This window comes from Chaetodon trifascialis, chromosome 4 (genome assembly GCF_039877785.1).
Source record: "Chaetodon trifascialis isolate fChaTrf1 chromosome 4, fChaTrf1.hap1, whole genome shotgun sequence".
Lineage (NCBI taxonomy): Eukaryota > Metazoa > Chordata > Actinopteri > Chaetodontiformes > Chaetodontidae > Chaetodon > Chaetodon trifascialis.
Window position 1 is genome coordinate 1,295,729 of NC_092059.1, and position 15,730 is coordinate 1,311,458.

At 50.8% G+C, this 15,730-nt stretch overlaps 1 protein-coding gene across 1 annotated transcript in view; it reads left to right on the forward strand.

Moving 5' to 3' along the window:
* Nucleotides 1-148: 148 nt before the first annotated feature.
* niban1a (niban apoptosis regulator 1a) overlaps nt 149-15,730 on the forward strand; it is a 23,984-nt gene continuing 8,402 nt past the window's right edge. The window contains exons 1-6 of the mRNA XM_070960152.1: nt 149-266; nt 12,168-12,298; nt 12,994-13,122; nt 13,231-13,345; nt 14,962-15,126; nt 15,576-15,691. Coding sequence (XP_070816253.1) covers nt 212-266; nt 12,168-12,298; nt 12,994-13,122; nt 13,231-13,345; nt 14,962-15,126; nt 15,576-15,691 — 711 coding nt within the window. The 5' untranslated portion in view covers nt 149-211. The remainder of the gene's footprint in view (nt 267-12,167; nt 12,299-12,993; nt 13,123-13,230; nt 13,346-14,961; nt 15,127-15,575; nt 15,692-15,730) is intronic.

Here is a 15,730-nt window from a genome sequence, read left to right on the forward strand (position 1 = left end):
GGAGCATCCTGGGTGACTCTGCCGCGCTGGAGGAAGAAAAGTGAGCTGTTTTCCTGCGCGTCACTGAATGACACGGTGGTTCAGAGGAGGAGCAGGAGCACGCCCTCCTCTTCCTCCTCCTCCTCCTCCCTGCTGCCGCTGCGGACCGATGTGACGGTGTCAGTACCTGAGGACTGAAGCCCACCTGTGGACGTGTCGCAGCAGCAGCGCCATGGGGATCTCCGCGTCCAGTCTGCTGGACGAGACCAAATCCAACTACATCAAAGGTAAGAAGCTGCGCGTCCGCGTCCGCGTCCTGACGCGCCGCCGCCTTTCATCCAGCACCGAGCAGACGCGGCGTGTCGCCTCTGTTCATCCGTCTCAGGAAACTTCCGCCTCTCTGGCTTCGCGTTGCTCTGGAGCTCCGTGTCTGACTGCTGCTGATCAGTGGAAATCGATGAATCAGTCCCAGAATCGCGCGTTCTGCTTTGCGCCTCAGAGGACTGTGTTGGTTCCGCGTCTGTCCGGATCAAACGGAGTCGTTCTCTCAGTCATTTCGCATGAAAAGTCATTTTCTCTGGAAATAAAACAGCTGATTCATTTCCATAGATCTGGATTTCCTCGGAAACCCGTCAGTCTGGTTTTCTTTTTTTCTTTCCACTCAAATATTCTCCCAGATATTTTCCGCGCAAGTTTTCTGACAGGTAAAAAAAGTCACGAGGGGATTTAAAGCACTTTTCAGTGTCTTCAGGACACTCACCTGCGGGCCTGATCAGGTCTTTCAGGTCCTGCAGGGGGAAGAAAAGTGAGACGGGAGAGAATGCCAGGACCGGTTTTTTGTCTCGTGTGTCCTCGCTGCAGGGCGTGTCCATGGGTTCGTGTGTAGAGAGGACAAAGGATGCTTCTGCTGTTCATTGTGTGAACGACACTGGCAGGTGTGGATGCCAACAGGTGCTCATGCGGGGATGGTGGCCTGCATGTGCCAACATTAAGCGGCCGGCTCACTCAACAGGTTCAGAGGTGTTTGAGCAGAAAGTTGCTCGTCATGAAGACGATGGTGTCTGTCCAGCAGTTTGTGTCCTTCACGTGACGCAGGCTGAGCCTCAGTTTGAGCCTCGGTGTGATCAGATGAGGCCGGTTTGTGCAGCAGCTCCTGTATATGTGCAGTACTGCACAGGAGAAGTTGAACAAATGTAAATATTATCACCTCTAATGTCACTATTACCTGGATTAATGTGAGCTGTGATAAAACGTTCATCACTGTCTTCTTGTCTTGTTTGACCAAATGTCCAAAACTCAAAGCGCTTATTTTTAGCCTAATAAGAAAAAGATCTTCACATCTGAGAATCTGGAAGGACCAAATGTTTGGAGGGATGGACGTCTGCGGCTGAGCGTCGCCTTCAGCGCTGCACGCTGGCAGGTGTGCACAGGTGACGTTCATGCACCTCTGCTGTTTGTACAGATTTGGATGCAAATGAACTTTTTTCCAGCTCCTGTTTCAAGTCTTCCTGCTGACTGGGAGATTCAGAAGATTTGTAATACAGATGCTAAACAGATGTTCCAGTTCACACAACAACAGCCAAATACTGAAGGCGTGAGCTGATAGCTGAGACCAACATATTGTCTCTATGTGGGACACACTGTCTGCATCCAGCTGAAGTTAGTTTGGTTCGTCTCCATCAGTGACCAATCAGAGTGTTCCAGCGCTTCACGCATGGGTCTGCAGAAGCAGGTGTGCAGGGTGGAGGCGGTGAAAAGGTGGTGAAAAGTCAGAAAGAGGTGAAGCTCAAACAGGAGAGGACAAAGACAACCTGGCTGCAGCAGAATGTCTGTCCTCCTGTAGGTGAAGCTGGAAAACACGAGCGTCTGTGGAGACACCTCCAGTCCGCTGATGGTGACGCTGGTGACAGGACGCGTGAGCCGGCCCGGCGGCTCCGCTGGTGACGGCTCGCCTCCAGTCTCTCCCGGCTGCTGCCGACCTCGTGTGAAAGCAGCTGGAGGCCTCCGTCTGCAGACTGTGGGACACGACTGCTTTCGTGTTTCCCTCGTCAGTTTTTCCTGGCTGCCGATCCGTGGAGGGCTCACAGCGACACCGAGCGTCCAAAACACTCCTCGGCCTCAGTCTGCAGCAGTGAAGTGTGTGGAGAGGGTGGAGATGGAGGGTGGAGGGTGTGTACGGGAGAGCCTGTTGGTGGTAGTTTACTGGGCTGGGTTGGATGAAGTGAGGCTGCATCAGTCCAGATGATTCATGAGCTGACGTCAGTCCAGTTCGGGTGGAGGCTGGTTCCTCCACACTGAGGCTGTTTCTCAGCCTGATGTTTGTCTCCATTTGTGTCTGTTTGTCTCTGTTCGTCTCCGTTTGTCTCTGTTGTCTCCGTTCGTCTCCGTAAAACTGAACGTTTAGCTTCTGCTTGAGATGCTGATAACGAGGCTGCGGAGGCCGTTTTGCACGGATCGCTCCAGCGTGTGCGTGGAGCCTGGTGGATGTTTTCCAGGCTGTGCGAGGCCTCGAACATGTGGACCTCTGCAGCGGCGCTGAGGTTATTTACAGCGCTGAGGTTTGTGACGGCGCTTCATCTGAGCGCTGACTCGTTTATCGTCCACGGTGAAGCTCAGCAGGAGAAACATCTGCTCTGCTCAACAGTTTGAGACCGAAGACCGGGCTTACAGCGGCGCTGGTTCCTGATTGGTCAGAACTGTGACACTGCTGATGTCATTCATTCATTCGTTAACATTCAGTTTTCCCGCTGCTAAACAAACTTCTTCCCTCAGCGTCCACCAACAGTATCGTGTTGGTACGACAGAACAGCAGGCAGGTGGACTCCTCTGAGGTGCAGAACAGGTGTGGAACAGGTGCAGAACAGGTGTGGAACAGGTGACCCGCTGGGACGGGACATCATTCATTCACAGGGTTTTTCTGCTGCTGCTCAAACAAACAGTTTTCCTCTAAACAAGCTGAACTCGTGTTTATATTCACTCACTGAGACTCTTGCTGTGAATCCTGGATGTCTGACAGACTCGCTGATGATTTCCTGTTTTCAGCTGTTTGTTTGCATCCATGTTTACACGCCGTCAGCCTTCTTCTTCTCTGCTTTTGTTGGTGTCCTGGCTGAGAGCCGCCTGCTGATCGCTGGTGTTGATGGTGTGAAGCCATCATCGCCTGCCTGACTGAGCGTGGATCTTTGTGCACTATTGAAAATGTTGTAGAAGCTGAACTGCTCTTCACCGTGAGTTGATTCTCAGTTTCACTCCTGGTGTGTGAAGCCATTAACTACCTGTGCACATGCAGCGTCGGAGCCACTGCTGCCGTGCTGTGAGCTCCTGTTTTCAGTCCGATGAAGCTGAAACTTCAGTCGGTCAAACTGTCCCACAGAGACACGTCAGTGTGTCAAACAGTGAAAGGCCTTGTCCACCTAACAGTGGAAACACAGCAGCGTTACATCGTCTGTTTAAACTCTGAGTGTCACCCAGAAAACAGTGTGTGTGTGTTTGTAATCAGAGCAGAAGGCAGAGTGTTGACTGTGGGCGGACTCACAGGGACGTGGCCGTAACAGCTGTGGACACTGTGGCGTTCCCAGCCTGCATTCTTCAGCCGTGTCACTCTGCCTCCAGCTGCCATGACACCATCCCTCAGATATTCAGCCTGCGAAGCTTTCCCCCTCCTCATCTGAATGCGCCGCCGTCCACAAAGAGAGGAAACGGCTGCTGCTGCTCAGACTCTCTGCCGGAGACCCACCTGTTGTTTACTCGAGCCGAGCGGCCACAGAATGCAAATACTGCAGAGTCTGCTGCCACCAAGACCAGTTTTCACCCTGAAACCAGCTCAGAAACTCAGGATTTATGAGTCTGAACGAGAGGAAAGGACTAGAAGAGAGACTGCAGCCTCATCCCAGTGTGACATCGAGTAAGAAGAATCCAGTAAAAACCCAAATTCTAAAAAAGCTCCTCAGTTAAAGGAAGAGTTCAACGTTTTAGTGAAGACACTGTTTTGCTGACATGTTTGATTGATATCAACCTCACGTCTGTGTGTTAAGTAGCAGGAGTCAGGATGTGTTTAGCCTAGCTTAGCATAAAGACTGGCAGCAGGGGGAAACAGCTAGCCTCTAAAGCTCACTGATGATGTCACGTTTTCTTGATAAACAGCAGTGTATCCACAGTGACGCTAGCTGTTTCCCCCCGCTTCCAGTCTTTATGCTAAGCTAGGCTAATCACGCCGCGTCTTCAGCTCTGACCTGAACACTCAGATTGATTGAGGTCGGTTTTATGACCTCACTGTCAGACAGACGGCAGGTCATTGTGTGTGCATGTCGTCAGTGCGGCTCAGGGGTGAAGGTGCTGTTTGGTGTATTTCATGTCAGCTGTTTTTCTGTGCTACATGGCCAAAAGTATGTGGACAGCTGAACTTTGCAGCCCATCCTGACATGATGTGACACAGCTGGCTTTAACGCTGCTGTATCAGCCTCTTCGTCAGTCTTTCCTGCAGATGTTGAACCTGCTGAGAGATTTTCTCTCAGTCAGACTCCAGAGCATCAGCGAGGTCCAGCAGTGATGCTGGTGATCAGGTCTGACTCACAGTCAGTCTGTCATTAGGGTGCTGGATGAGGGTGAGGTCAGGACTCTGTGGAGACCAGTCAGGTTCTTCCACATCAAACTGGGAGAGTCATTTCTTCATGCACTGTCGTGGAATCAGAAGAGACAAAGCTGGAGGAACGCTGCTGTCTAAAACATCACTGTAGGCTTCAGCACTCACCTCGAGGTTCACTGCTGAGAGGTGACGTCTGTGCAGGTTAATGTGAGAGTGGACACGAGGCCTGGAGGCAGACATTCAGAGCTGGGCGTGACGACCGTGACATTCTTACTGCACAGCATCCAGGTACGACGGTATGAGAGCGTCAAACAGGCTCTGCAGCTCGCAGCCTCGCTGACAGACAGTCGAGTTTATTGTTTGGGTGGTGACGCCCCTCATTAATGAGGGCGTGAGAGTCGGCTGCAGAGAGAGAGCGTCGTTAGTGCCAGTGAAATCACAGCAGGCCAGTCAAACCCGTCAGCTCTGTGAGGGATCTTCATCGATGTAACCTTTCCAGGTGCAGCTCTGCATCATTACTGACCATTCTTCTCCAAACGAGTCCTCAGAGACTCTTTAAAGCGTCCACATGAAAAACCTTCATGTTCCACAGAAGATGAATCCGCTGACTTCTGCTCTGGCGCCACCTTCAGTGACTTATCTGGACAGCTGCTGGACGGACCGCCATGAAACAGACGTTCATGATGGACTGTGACAGCGCCATCATCAGGCCAACCTGTGCATGTGATCAATACTTTGATTTATGACCACATACCTGCTGAACTAACGACATCAGCCCATCAGCCTCGGCTGGACTGACTGCTCATTAGCAAATCTTCATTCTAACACCGACATGCTAGCAGTGAGCTTGTTAGCTTGTTAGCACTTCGCTCAAAGCAGCGCTGCGTGTAGCATGGCTGCAGACCGTCAGTCTTATTGTTTAATAAATAACTTTTGAACATTAATTAAGGATTGCTGACGACTGATCAATCGACTGACTGATCAATGATCTAAGCTTTTCTCTGCGTTCTCAAACTGGAAAACCAGAGACCGAAACACGAGCACACCCTCACACATCTGTCAGCCCCCTCCTCTTCACACACTCTCATTGTGTCCTCGTCCGACATGTCTTTGCTCTGCAGCGACTTGTTGGGACTGTCAGGTATTTCCTCCAAAACACAAAGAGGACATTAGGACGAGCAGCTGGACGGCATGATGTCCACATGTGGGACAAAAGGACAGTCATTATTTTGGAAAGTTAGTTCATTAGTTTGGAAAAGTCTTTTATCAGAGTCCTGATGCACGTTAGTGTGTGCGTGTGTGTATGCGTGTGTGTGAGAAAACAAATGACATGTGCCGACATGTTCGTCATCAAGCTCTGCAGTGGCCTGATAACGAGCCACTCATTTGAATCAGGTGTGTTGAAGCAGGAAACATCTAAAACATGCAGGGCGGGGGGCCGAGGACCGGAATTGAGAAACACTGCCCTAACCTAAAGCTCAGCTTAACCTTAAACTAACCCTAACCTAAATTTAACCTAAACCTAAACCTAAACCTAAGCTTAAACTAATCTTAACACCAGCCTACATCCTAAATTTTAATGATTCACATTGTGGGACTTGCATTTTGTCCCCATAAGGAAGACGAGTCCCCACAATGTGACTGCGTAAACAGATTTATGTCCCCACCACAAGTACGCACACACACACACACACACACACACACACACACACACACACACACACACACACAGTGTTTCCTCGTCCTGTTCGAGGTTCCATCTTCATCTCAGTGTGTGAAGCGACTCGACTGTGTTCATGTGTGAGTCGTGTCTGTGAGTGTGATGAGCTGTCGCTCGGCAGTCGTGCTGAGCCGGCCACGTCAGACGTTCAGATTCACTGGATGGCGGCCTGAACAATGGCCGCCCTGATTCAGTCTCAGGGCATTTCCTGTGCGCTCGTTTAGGCTCGAAGGTCCACGTTTTGCTTCACGGACGGGTTCAGCTCTGCGGTACGAGCCCGTGGGAGACGATCCATTCAGGTTTGTTCCTCTGAGCAGGAAGTTTCAGACTGTTTGTCTGTTGGCAGGACGACAGAGTGAAGTGAAAGGTGGAAAAGAAAGAAAGAAAGAAAGCAGCTGTTAGAAGATAAAAGAAGAGATGATTGAAGATGAGAGAAGATGTTTCTGAGCGTCTCCATTAATAACTCGACATAATGAAATGACTGATGTGGTCCTTTACCCCGGGCTTGTCTGCCGCTGCGTTAAAATGTCAAACGCTCTGTTATTAAAATGAACGCTGAGGGTGGAGCAGCCTCGTGGAGCGCTGAGCTCTCGCACTGCTTCCCCTCTTCATCGATTAATCACCTTCATTTTCACTGTAGCTGAGATGATTTGAGGGAGGAGACGGACCAAACCTGTGAGAACTTGTCAGAACGCGTGTGTTTAAGTTGAAGGTGGAGGAGCAGGTCTCTCCACCCGCAGTCATAGCTCACATACCAACATACGATTCAGTGAAGGGAGGGGCTGTCGTGTTCGTCTCCACGCTCATGTCAGCGTGTGTGTTTAATGAGTCACTGTGATCTTTCTTCTGTTGGAGCTCATGTAGCCTTGAAACCACAGTCCAGTGAGCGTCGAGCTCCTCCTGATGAGCTAAAAGTGAAATCCTTTGTGCACACCGCGGGATTATTCTGTCGCAGTAACAGTGGCAGCTTTACTGACACTTAAGGATCAGCGCACAGGTGTGCAACAGGTGGAGCATCCTGCAGTCACATGCTGTCCTGCTCAATGCAGTCACAGCTGGAAGGATGTTCAGCGTGGACGAGCTCAGAAAGGACTGATGGTTCTCTGAGAGTCCACGTCTGAGCAGGTCGACTCGCAGAAGGTGTTCGAGGCGTGGACTGACGCAGAGGAGCTGACGAAGCTGATTGGTTGAGCCCATGAGGCAGGTAGAAGCCGAGAAGGCGGAGTCACGAGTCTCGATTGTTTGTTTGGGATGTAATGGCTGACTGGGCCGAGGTGGAGCGGGTGAGTTTCAGCTGGTGCTGACAGTCAGGAGATAGAAGCAGACAGCGTCCCGCAGGGCGAAGCAGGGTGGTGCAGGGCAAAGCAGGGTGGTGCAGGGCAAAGCAGGGTGGTGCAGGGCGAAGCAGGGTGGTGCAGGGCAAAACAGGGTGGTGCAGGGTGAAGCAGGGTGATGCAGGGTGAAGCAGGGTGATGCAGGGTGAAGCAGGGTGGTGCAGGGCGAAGCAGGGTGAAGCAGGGTGGTGCAGGGTGAAGCAGGGCGAAGCAGGGTGGTGCAGGGTGAAGCAGGGTGGTGCAGGGTGGTGCAGGGTGAAGCAGGGTGGTGCAGTGAGTCAGCCTCTCATCTGAATGAAGTTCTTCTTCTCTGTTTTGCTTCCTTCCTGCACAGATTACAGCATAAATTATCAGGACGAAGTTTATGATGGAGGCACGTTTACATTTTGAAAGTCAGCGCTGTGGAAGTAAAAGCTCCAGATTGAATGATTATTTACACCTCAGCACTGCTGTAGCCTGGATGTCTGCAGCAGTGCATGCTGGGATAGGCTCCTGCTCAGCGTATAGAGGGTGGAGGGGTGCAGTGCTTCATGCTGCAGTCGCTGTGGTCAGATGTGATCGTGGTCAGGCGGGTAAACAAAGCCCTGCTCTTGTCTGAAAGGTTCTCAAAGATCCGCTCAGACACTCAGACCTTCATAATCAAACACTCTGACGCTCAGAGGAGCAGCTTTATGTGGTTGACGTCTTCGGCTGAGCAGCTTTCAGGACACTCAGTTTTCACCATCTTGGTCAAAAACAGGCAGTTCACACGTGAAGTCAGTGTTTACCGGCTGGAACGCCTTCAGTCATAACAAGACGAGTGTGGAGACGCTCGGTGGAAGTGCGAGCAGAATGTCATCGGCGTAGTGAGAGCGTGTGGTTGACGTGGCCCCACCTTTAAATAACCACGTTATTACTGTAAACGCGCTGGTGTTGGCAGGACTCGGCTCAGCTGCTGCGTCTGGATGTTTCCGGGCGAAGTCTGTCTGCTGAGCTTCATTTGCTCCACATGAGCCGATTATATTTTTATGAGGCTTTTGTCTCCTCTGCTCCGCTCTGTTCGCTGTGATGGCTTCACCATCTGCGTCTCTGCACAGCGTCTTCATTTTAATTGAGTGTTTTCAGGCCTGCAGCTGACGGCGTCACACAAACACTGATTCATAGGAAACACACCTGAACAAGCACACAAACACTGTCTGTGATTATGCAAACGTTGGATGAATTGGTGTTTGTCAAATATCAAGCTGTCCAATGGGTGGAGGCGGGGGCGGGACCACATATTTTAATTTGAGGTGACACCGTCTGTTGGGCTGGAATGCATTAAATAAACTGAGGGTGGAGGTGGTTTGCGTAAGCAGCAGCCGAGCGCTCGGTTAAATCAGCTCTGCGCAGCGTGAACCAGGATGAACCGAGAGGAGGAAGCGCTGGAGTTCCTCCTCAGGCTGAATGTGAGGACGAGTCAATCAGAGCAGAGAGCGCATGTCTGTCACAGCTGCCAGCCTCTGGAGGCCGAGCCGGCTCTCAGGCTTCAATCAAAGCTCTGAAGGATGAACGCTGCCTCCGTCACTCACAGCTTTGGACAAAGGTTCACCTCCAACCTGACGGGATGGACGGCAGGCTGCAGCTTTCCTGCGTTACATAAGCAGAGAGTCTGGGGGGGGGGCTTTTCTCCGTAGTGCTTTTACTTTATCAGCACTCAGGGAGCTTTTCCAGGACGTGTTGCAGCGCCACCTGCTGATCTAAAGCAGCAGCAGGACTGGAAATGAAAAGATTCATCGAAAAGGCTTTAATGTTCCGGCTCAGACGTGTCTCCTCTGTCAGAGACATGTCAGCAAAGCGTTTGGACTCTCGTCCCCAGTGGAAGTCTCAGTTGTCCTTCAGGTCTGGACCTTTGGGTGGACAAACACACCAAACTGTGGCCCTCTGGGTGAGAACGGTCTCGGATGAAACGTCGTCCCTGTGGAGCGCTCCTGGACAGGAGGTGGAAAGTGTCCTCGTGTGGGAGCAGGATGTCCTCTGTGATTAGCTGATCGGTGGATCGGCCTCGGCGGGGAGCGAACCTGCAACACGCCGCATTGTTCAGGACTGAGGAAAAAACAAGGAGGTCCCCTGAGATCCTCCATCCCCATGTTCAAACTGATGAAGAAACAGCCTCTTCCTCACTCACACTGCCAACAACAGTCCCAAAAACACATCAAACGCGTCATCCACATGTGACCAAATGTTTGGTGAAAATGAACATCTGAAAAATCAGCAGCTCACATTTAAAAAAATGAGATGACGGGAATTTCCTTCGGGGCTCAGAGACACATTAAGGGATTATTAGTCAGCCTTCAGGTATTTCACAGGCTGAGCGCAGATCTGAGGGAGTCGAGTCAATGCCTTTTAAAGGACTTTCTGGGTTGAGTAAAGACTTTTTAAGGACTTTAAGTGCACAGGGCAACATTTAGCAAGCAGCATGAAACCCACCCTGAGTTCAACTGCAGATGACTCATACTGTCAATGCATTACAGAGCGTTCATTATCTCTTTACTGTGCCCTTAAAATCCAGTTAAAACACCTTAAATACATCAGCCCTCAGGGTACGTGAGTGTAGTTTTCAGCTAAAAATGAAGGGATTTGGTTTGATATTGACTAAATATTTCGCCTCCTTGCTCTAATGAGTTTAATATATAACAGTGCTTTCATGTACCTTTTAATTATCCTTCTGAAAAGCCAAACTGACGGTAACGATGCTTTATGATCCCCTAAAACTCGGTTAACACTTTTATTTGCAGGTAAAAGAAGGTGAAAAAGGTTTGATCATCACTGATAACATGGGAAACGCTTCCTGCGCCCGAGCAGCAGAAAAACACACATTTTCATTTTTCTGAAAATGTCTTCGGCCCAGACGCTCGGCGTGATGGGCCTCTGTTTCCATAGCGATGTGCCACCGGCTGTTGTGGCCCGGCGCCGTCACCCCCGCTGTAAAACATCCTGCCGCTTCCCAGAGAGATAATGACAGAGCCATCGACCCGCCATTAGCTCTGACTGCACGCAGAGAGCGAGCAGCAGCCGCACGTTCGGCCGTTAATGCAGGATGTGTCGCTGGAATCACCTCTGAGAGTTTGTGGATATTGAGCGTTTAAGTCTGGGTAAACACTCGTTGGACGTTGTCCCTGGGCGGTGACGTGGTCTGCAGCCGTGCAGGACAAAATGGGAAAAGTGGGAGAACTTGTCCAGTGACTCTGACAAACTTCACTCTGTGCTCTGCTTTGTTTTTCCTAAGAAACCGAATCCCTCCACGCCGGGTGGAGGAGGGATGGAGCGAAACCGGAGACGTTTTCCTTTTCTCTCAGTAATCATGTGAATGTGCTGCCAGCAGTCGCAGGCTGACAAACCGCAGCGGCGACTGAGGAGGGAGCGCCGAGTGAAAGGGATCCGCTTGATGCTGAGCAGGGCGAGCGGCCCCGGAGACTCGAGCAGAGCCGCAGAGTCTGATTGGACGGCAGTTACTCATACGATCCAGAGACGCCGGCGGCGGCCTCGGTGACCCGAGCGCAGCGCAGCGCGCAGATCGCCTCGGCTGCAGTGATATCATCTGGTGTTTGTTATCCAGGCTGGACGAGGACTGTGGCGTGTCTCAGCGTGCAGGACGAGATGGAAACCGAGTGGAAAGATGAGCTCAGGTTCTGCTTTCTGGAGAAACTCAGCCGTGTGTGAAGGTTTCTGGCAGAGCAGCGTCGAGCAGCAGACGACCACAGCTGACAGTTCAGCTTCACGTGGGCCGTTTTCAGCTGATCGCGGTTCTTTTCATGAACGTGAATCTCACAGTCCAACGTTCTGAGAAACACCCGGCTGGGTGTCAGCCTCATGACTGCGTGGTTAGCCTAGCTTAGCATAAAGACAGGAAGCAGTTCAAGGCCCACAGTCCTCTCCTGTCCTCTGTGATGTGCTGCGAGTGCAACACCACACACGTCTGCAGAGGTTTCAGACATGAGGAAGAGCAGAGTGACATTTCCATCGTCACGACGAGCAGTTCAGGTGACGTTCCAGTGAGATCTGGACCTTCAACAGCCTTAAACTGAAGTCACGACAAAGAAATGAAACGGAGAAAAGCAGAAAGCCTGGAGAAGCTGGGTCCAGAGGACGAGCAGTGATTTAAAGCAAATGCTTTCCTCTGAGGAGGCCGAGGAAACACTGAGCAGTGACGCAGGGAGGAGCCATCTCAACACGCCGGAGACCGTTAGCTCGGCTTCGTCCCCAGTGTTCCTCGTTCAGTGAAGACAGACAGACAGACAGACAGACGGCAGAAATCTGTCCTGCTCTGATGACGTTCTGCTCCTCTGTCTGTCCAACATGTGGTTTTACTCTCTGAATACTGGCTGTCTTGTCCGTGTCAGAGCACTTTCCCTCCTGGCCGCCTGAATCACGTCCATGTTTGACTGACAGTGTCCACGGCCTTGTTTGCTTTGTGAGTCTCTGTGTTTGAGAAGGCTTCAGACTGGACTTCCTGAGCTGTCGCTGCTTTTAGTGCTATTTGTTTTCCTCATTTCCCAGTCAAACCAGTTTTCTCCTCGTCTCCCTGCAGGCCAGGCCGAGGCCGAGCTGAAGGACTTCAGTCCGTACTACAGGAAGCAGTTCTCCGTGGCTCGCTTCTCTCAGGTCGAGGACGACCTGGAGCAGCACAAAGAGAAGATCACACAGCTGCTGAGACAGCGGGTACGAGGCTGAAGACGCCTCAGCCGCCGTGTGTGCGTGTGTGTGTGTGCGTGTGTGCGTGCGTGTGTGTGTGTGTGTGCGTGTGTGTGTGTGTGTGTGTGTGTGTGTGTGTGTGTGTGCGTACTTGTGGTGGGGACATAAATCTGTTTACGCAGTCACATTGTGGGGACTCGTCTTCCTTATGGGGACAAAATGCAAGTCCCACAATGTGAATCATTAAAATTTAGGATGTAGGCTGGTGTTAAGATTAGTTTAAGCTTAGGTTTAGGTTTAGGTTTAGGTTAAATTTAGGTTAGGGTTAGTTTAAGGTTAAGCTGAGCTTTAGGTTAGGGCAGTGTTTCTCAATTCCGGTCCTCGGCCCCCCGCCCTGCATGTTTTAGATGTTTCCTGCTTCAACACACCTGATTCAAATGAGTGGCTCGTTATCAGGCCACTGCAGAGCTTGATGACGAGCCGATCATTTGAATCAGGTGTGGTGGAGGAGGGAAACACCTAAAACATGCAGGGCGGGGGGGCCCGATGACCGGAACTGAGAAACACTGGGTTAGGGTTAGTTTAAGGTTAGTTTAAATTAGATTAAGCTTAGTTTAAGGTTAGTTTAAGTTAGATTAAGCTTAGTTTAAGGTTAGGTTGAGGCAGCAGTGGTCTTGGTTCAGGTTTGGGAATGACTGTAAGTCTATGTGACGTCCCCGTAGGAGGCTCCTGAGGAGGCTGAGGTGCTGTACGAGGAAGGCGTCCTTTTCTTTGACGAGACCAGGAAGTGGAGGGACAGGTACGTGGTGGTGCGAGCGAACTACTGCCTGGAGTGTCACGACGGCCTGGAGGTGAGCGCGACCACGAAACCGAATCCAACCATGACTGTGTCTCTTCATGCGCTGCGGGACTGAAAGACACCCTCGTCTGTCTTTTGTCTTTCTGTCGTCTCTCGTCAGACCTTTGTTAAAGGAATTCCTCCCCGCCAGAAGCTGCTGCCTACAGGGGGCAGCGTCCTGACCACAGAGGAGAAGTACATGGCGATGGTGGACAAGTGTTTCCCTGACGACACCAGTGAGTAAGACGCCTCCTCAGAGTGAAGTAATATCCCATAATACTTCTGCAGACTGAGGGTAGTACTTTGGTACTTTAAGTGTGTTTTGCTGATGACTTTTACTTGAGGAAGTGTCGAGTTCAGGACGTGTGTTTGAGTGTTTCGTCGTCTGCTGCTCTGATTATCAGGATGATCTCAGCCTGTTTTCAGCAGCCGTGTGTCTGCTGACTGAACTGAGACTCGCAGCGTCGTGACGTCATGTCTGAGTGTCTCACCTGTGAGCTCCGTCCACCTGTCTGTGAGGACGCCTCACACTCACGTCTTCGTCTGCTCAGACTGCTGCGATGTGTCCACACAGAGGACAAACGAGGTTCACCCTTTAGCTCTAATGTTCACGCCTTCATCGTGTTTGAGACTTGAATCTTAACACAAAAGAAGAGAAACTCGAAGAATTTGAACAGTAAACTGCCTCCCACTCAACACAGCTAAAAGCAGCTCAGGTGGGAGTCTGCAGAGGACTGGAGGAAGTCAGCGAGCTTTGTTTCAGACACAAACTGGACTCAACTACACTGAAAGTCTTTGGACGCTGAATATTTAAACATACGTACGGTTTCATTGAAAAGCTCACGCTGTGCTTCACCTGTTCGCTCAGTTTGTCTCTGCTTGAGCAGGACGGCGTGCACGGCGTCCTCTGGCCCTCAAAACCAGCGTCATCGCTGTGCTGGGTGTCCAGCCTGGACCAGGTGTCCTCTTTGCATGCTTGGACAGGCTCTGGACTGTGGTCTCACGAGCCTGTTTTGTTTGATTCTCTGCAGAAGGCAGCAGGTCAATGGAGCAGATGATTGATTAATTAGCTCATTAAACAGCTAATTAGGGCCTTTTCTAAGAGGTGAGACTCAGACAGAGTGTGTTTGAACTCAGGTGAGCACAAGTCACACAGATACAGGCTGTGTGCTTTGAGCTAAATGCTAATACCAGCATGCTAACATGCTAACATTGACAATGCTAACAGGCTGAAGTTAACTACGCTCAGCAGTTTAGTGTTAGCATGCTAACAGTAGCCATTTAGCACTAAACAGAGTGTGGCTGATGGAAACGTCATCAGTTCTGCAGGTATTTGGTCATAAAGTACGGGACATATTAAAGTGTTGACCTGATGGTGGCGCTAGAGTCTGAGGATCACCAGTATTAGCAGGATTTATCCTCTGGGGAACATGAATGTCTGAACCACAGTTCACGACAGTCCGTCCAATAGTGGTTGAGATGACGGCGCTAACAGCGCTAACGACATTTATTAAGTGTTTTAGTATTTATTTTTAAGCCTTTCTTTAATATTTATTAAATATTATAAAATATTTAAAATCATCTAAGTCGTGCTCGACCGTCAGAGGCTCGTTCATCAGCTGACACTCTCCGCTGTGAGGAAGAAGGACGCAGGAAGTGTTTCTGCCTGAATGCACTGAAGACGCTGTTTAACGAATAGATTCCCACATTTCTTCCTGACCGTGTTTGAGCCGCTGCACCTGCAGCCATGGGTTTCAGGCCAGTCCATGTTCCTGATGATGGCGCTAGATCATGGCGCTCGTCGGTCGCTTTGGAGACTTGGTCAAACAGCTGGCTGTGTGTTGTGTTTCAGGCGTGAAGGAGGACTTTGCTCCTCCTCTGGCGGGGATGCCCGGACAGTTTCCTGTTTACCTGCGTCTGCCCTACAGGAGAGACTCCTACTTCTGCTTCAGACAGCAGGCCAAGCAGGAGGCCTTCCTGTCCATCCTGTCCGACTGCATCAGACACCAGAACCAAGGTGAGACGCTGGAGTCCCCGACACAGAGACCCTGTTCACAGTGTTAATTTTAGCCCTAATGTTGAATGTTACGGTCCAGCCTGCAGCATCATATTGATTAGAAATGATTGACGATCACAGTTTCAGTCACCGATGATCCATCACAGCTGCAGATCAGCTGTAATCAGGTCACTGAGCTGCTGCGAGCTGGTGTTTGATCCTCACAAGACAGATTTTGTGTTTGTGTAGCATCACTTGAACCACTTTTTGCAGTTGCCATGACAACAGACTCACAGCACCAGCCCTGAGGAGCAGAGGAAGAGGAGCAGAGGACTCTGATGGTGAAGGAGGAATCTCTGAGCGCGTCCACGAAGCTTCACGTTAGATTCAGCTGAAGTGAACACACACCAGGACATTCAGCTGACAACATGCCTGTGTGCGCGTGTGTGTGCGTGCGTGTGTGTGTGCAGACTTCCTGAAGAAGAAGACGTGTGAAGTGCAGGCCTTCCTCAAAGCCATCCAGCTCTACAGACAGGACAGAGACAAGTACGAGGTCTGGGACATGCTGATAGGAAGTGACGTCAGGGTACGTTTCTTCTTCTGCACCAACACACGGAAACACGCT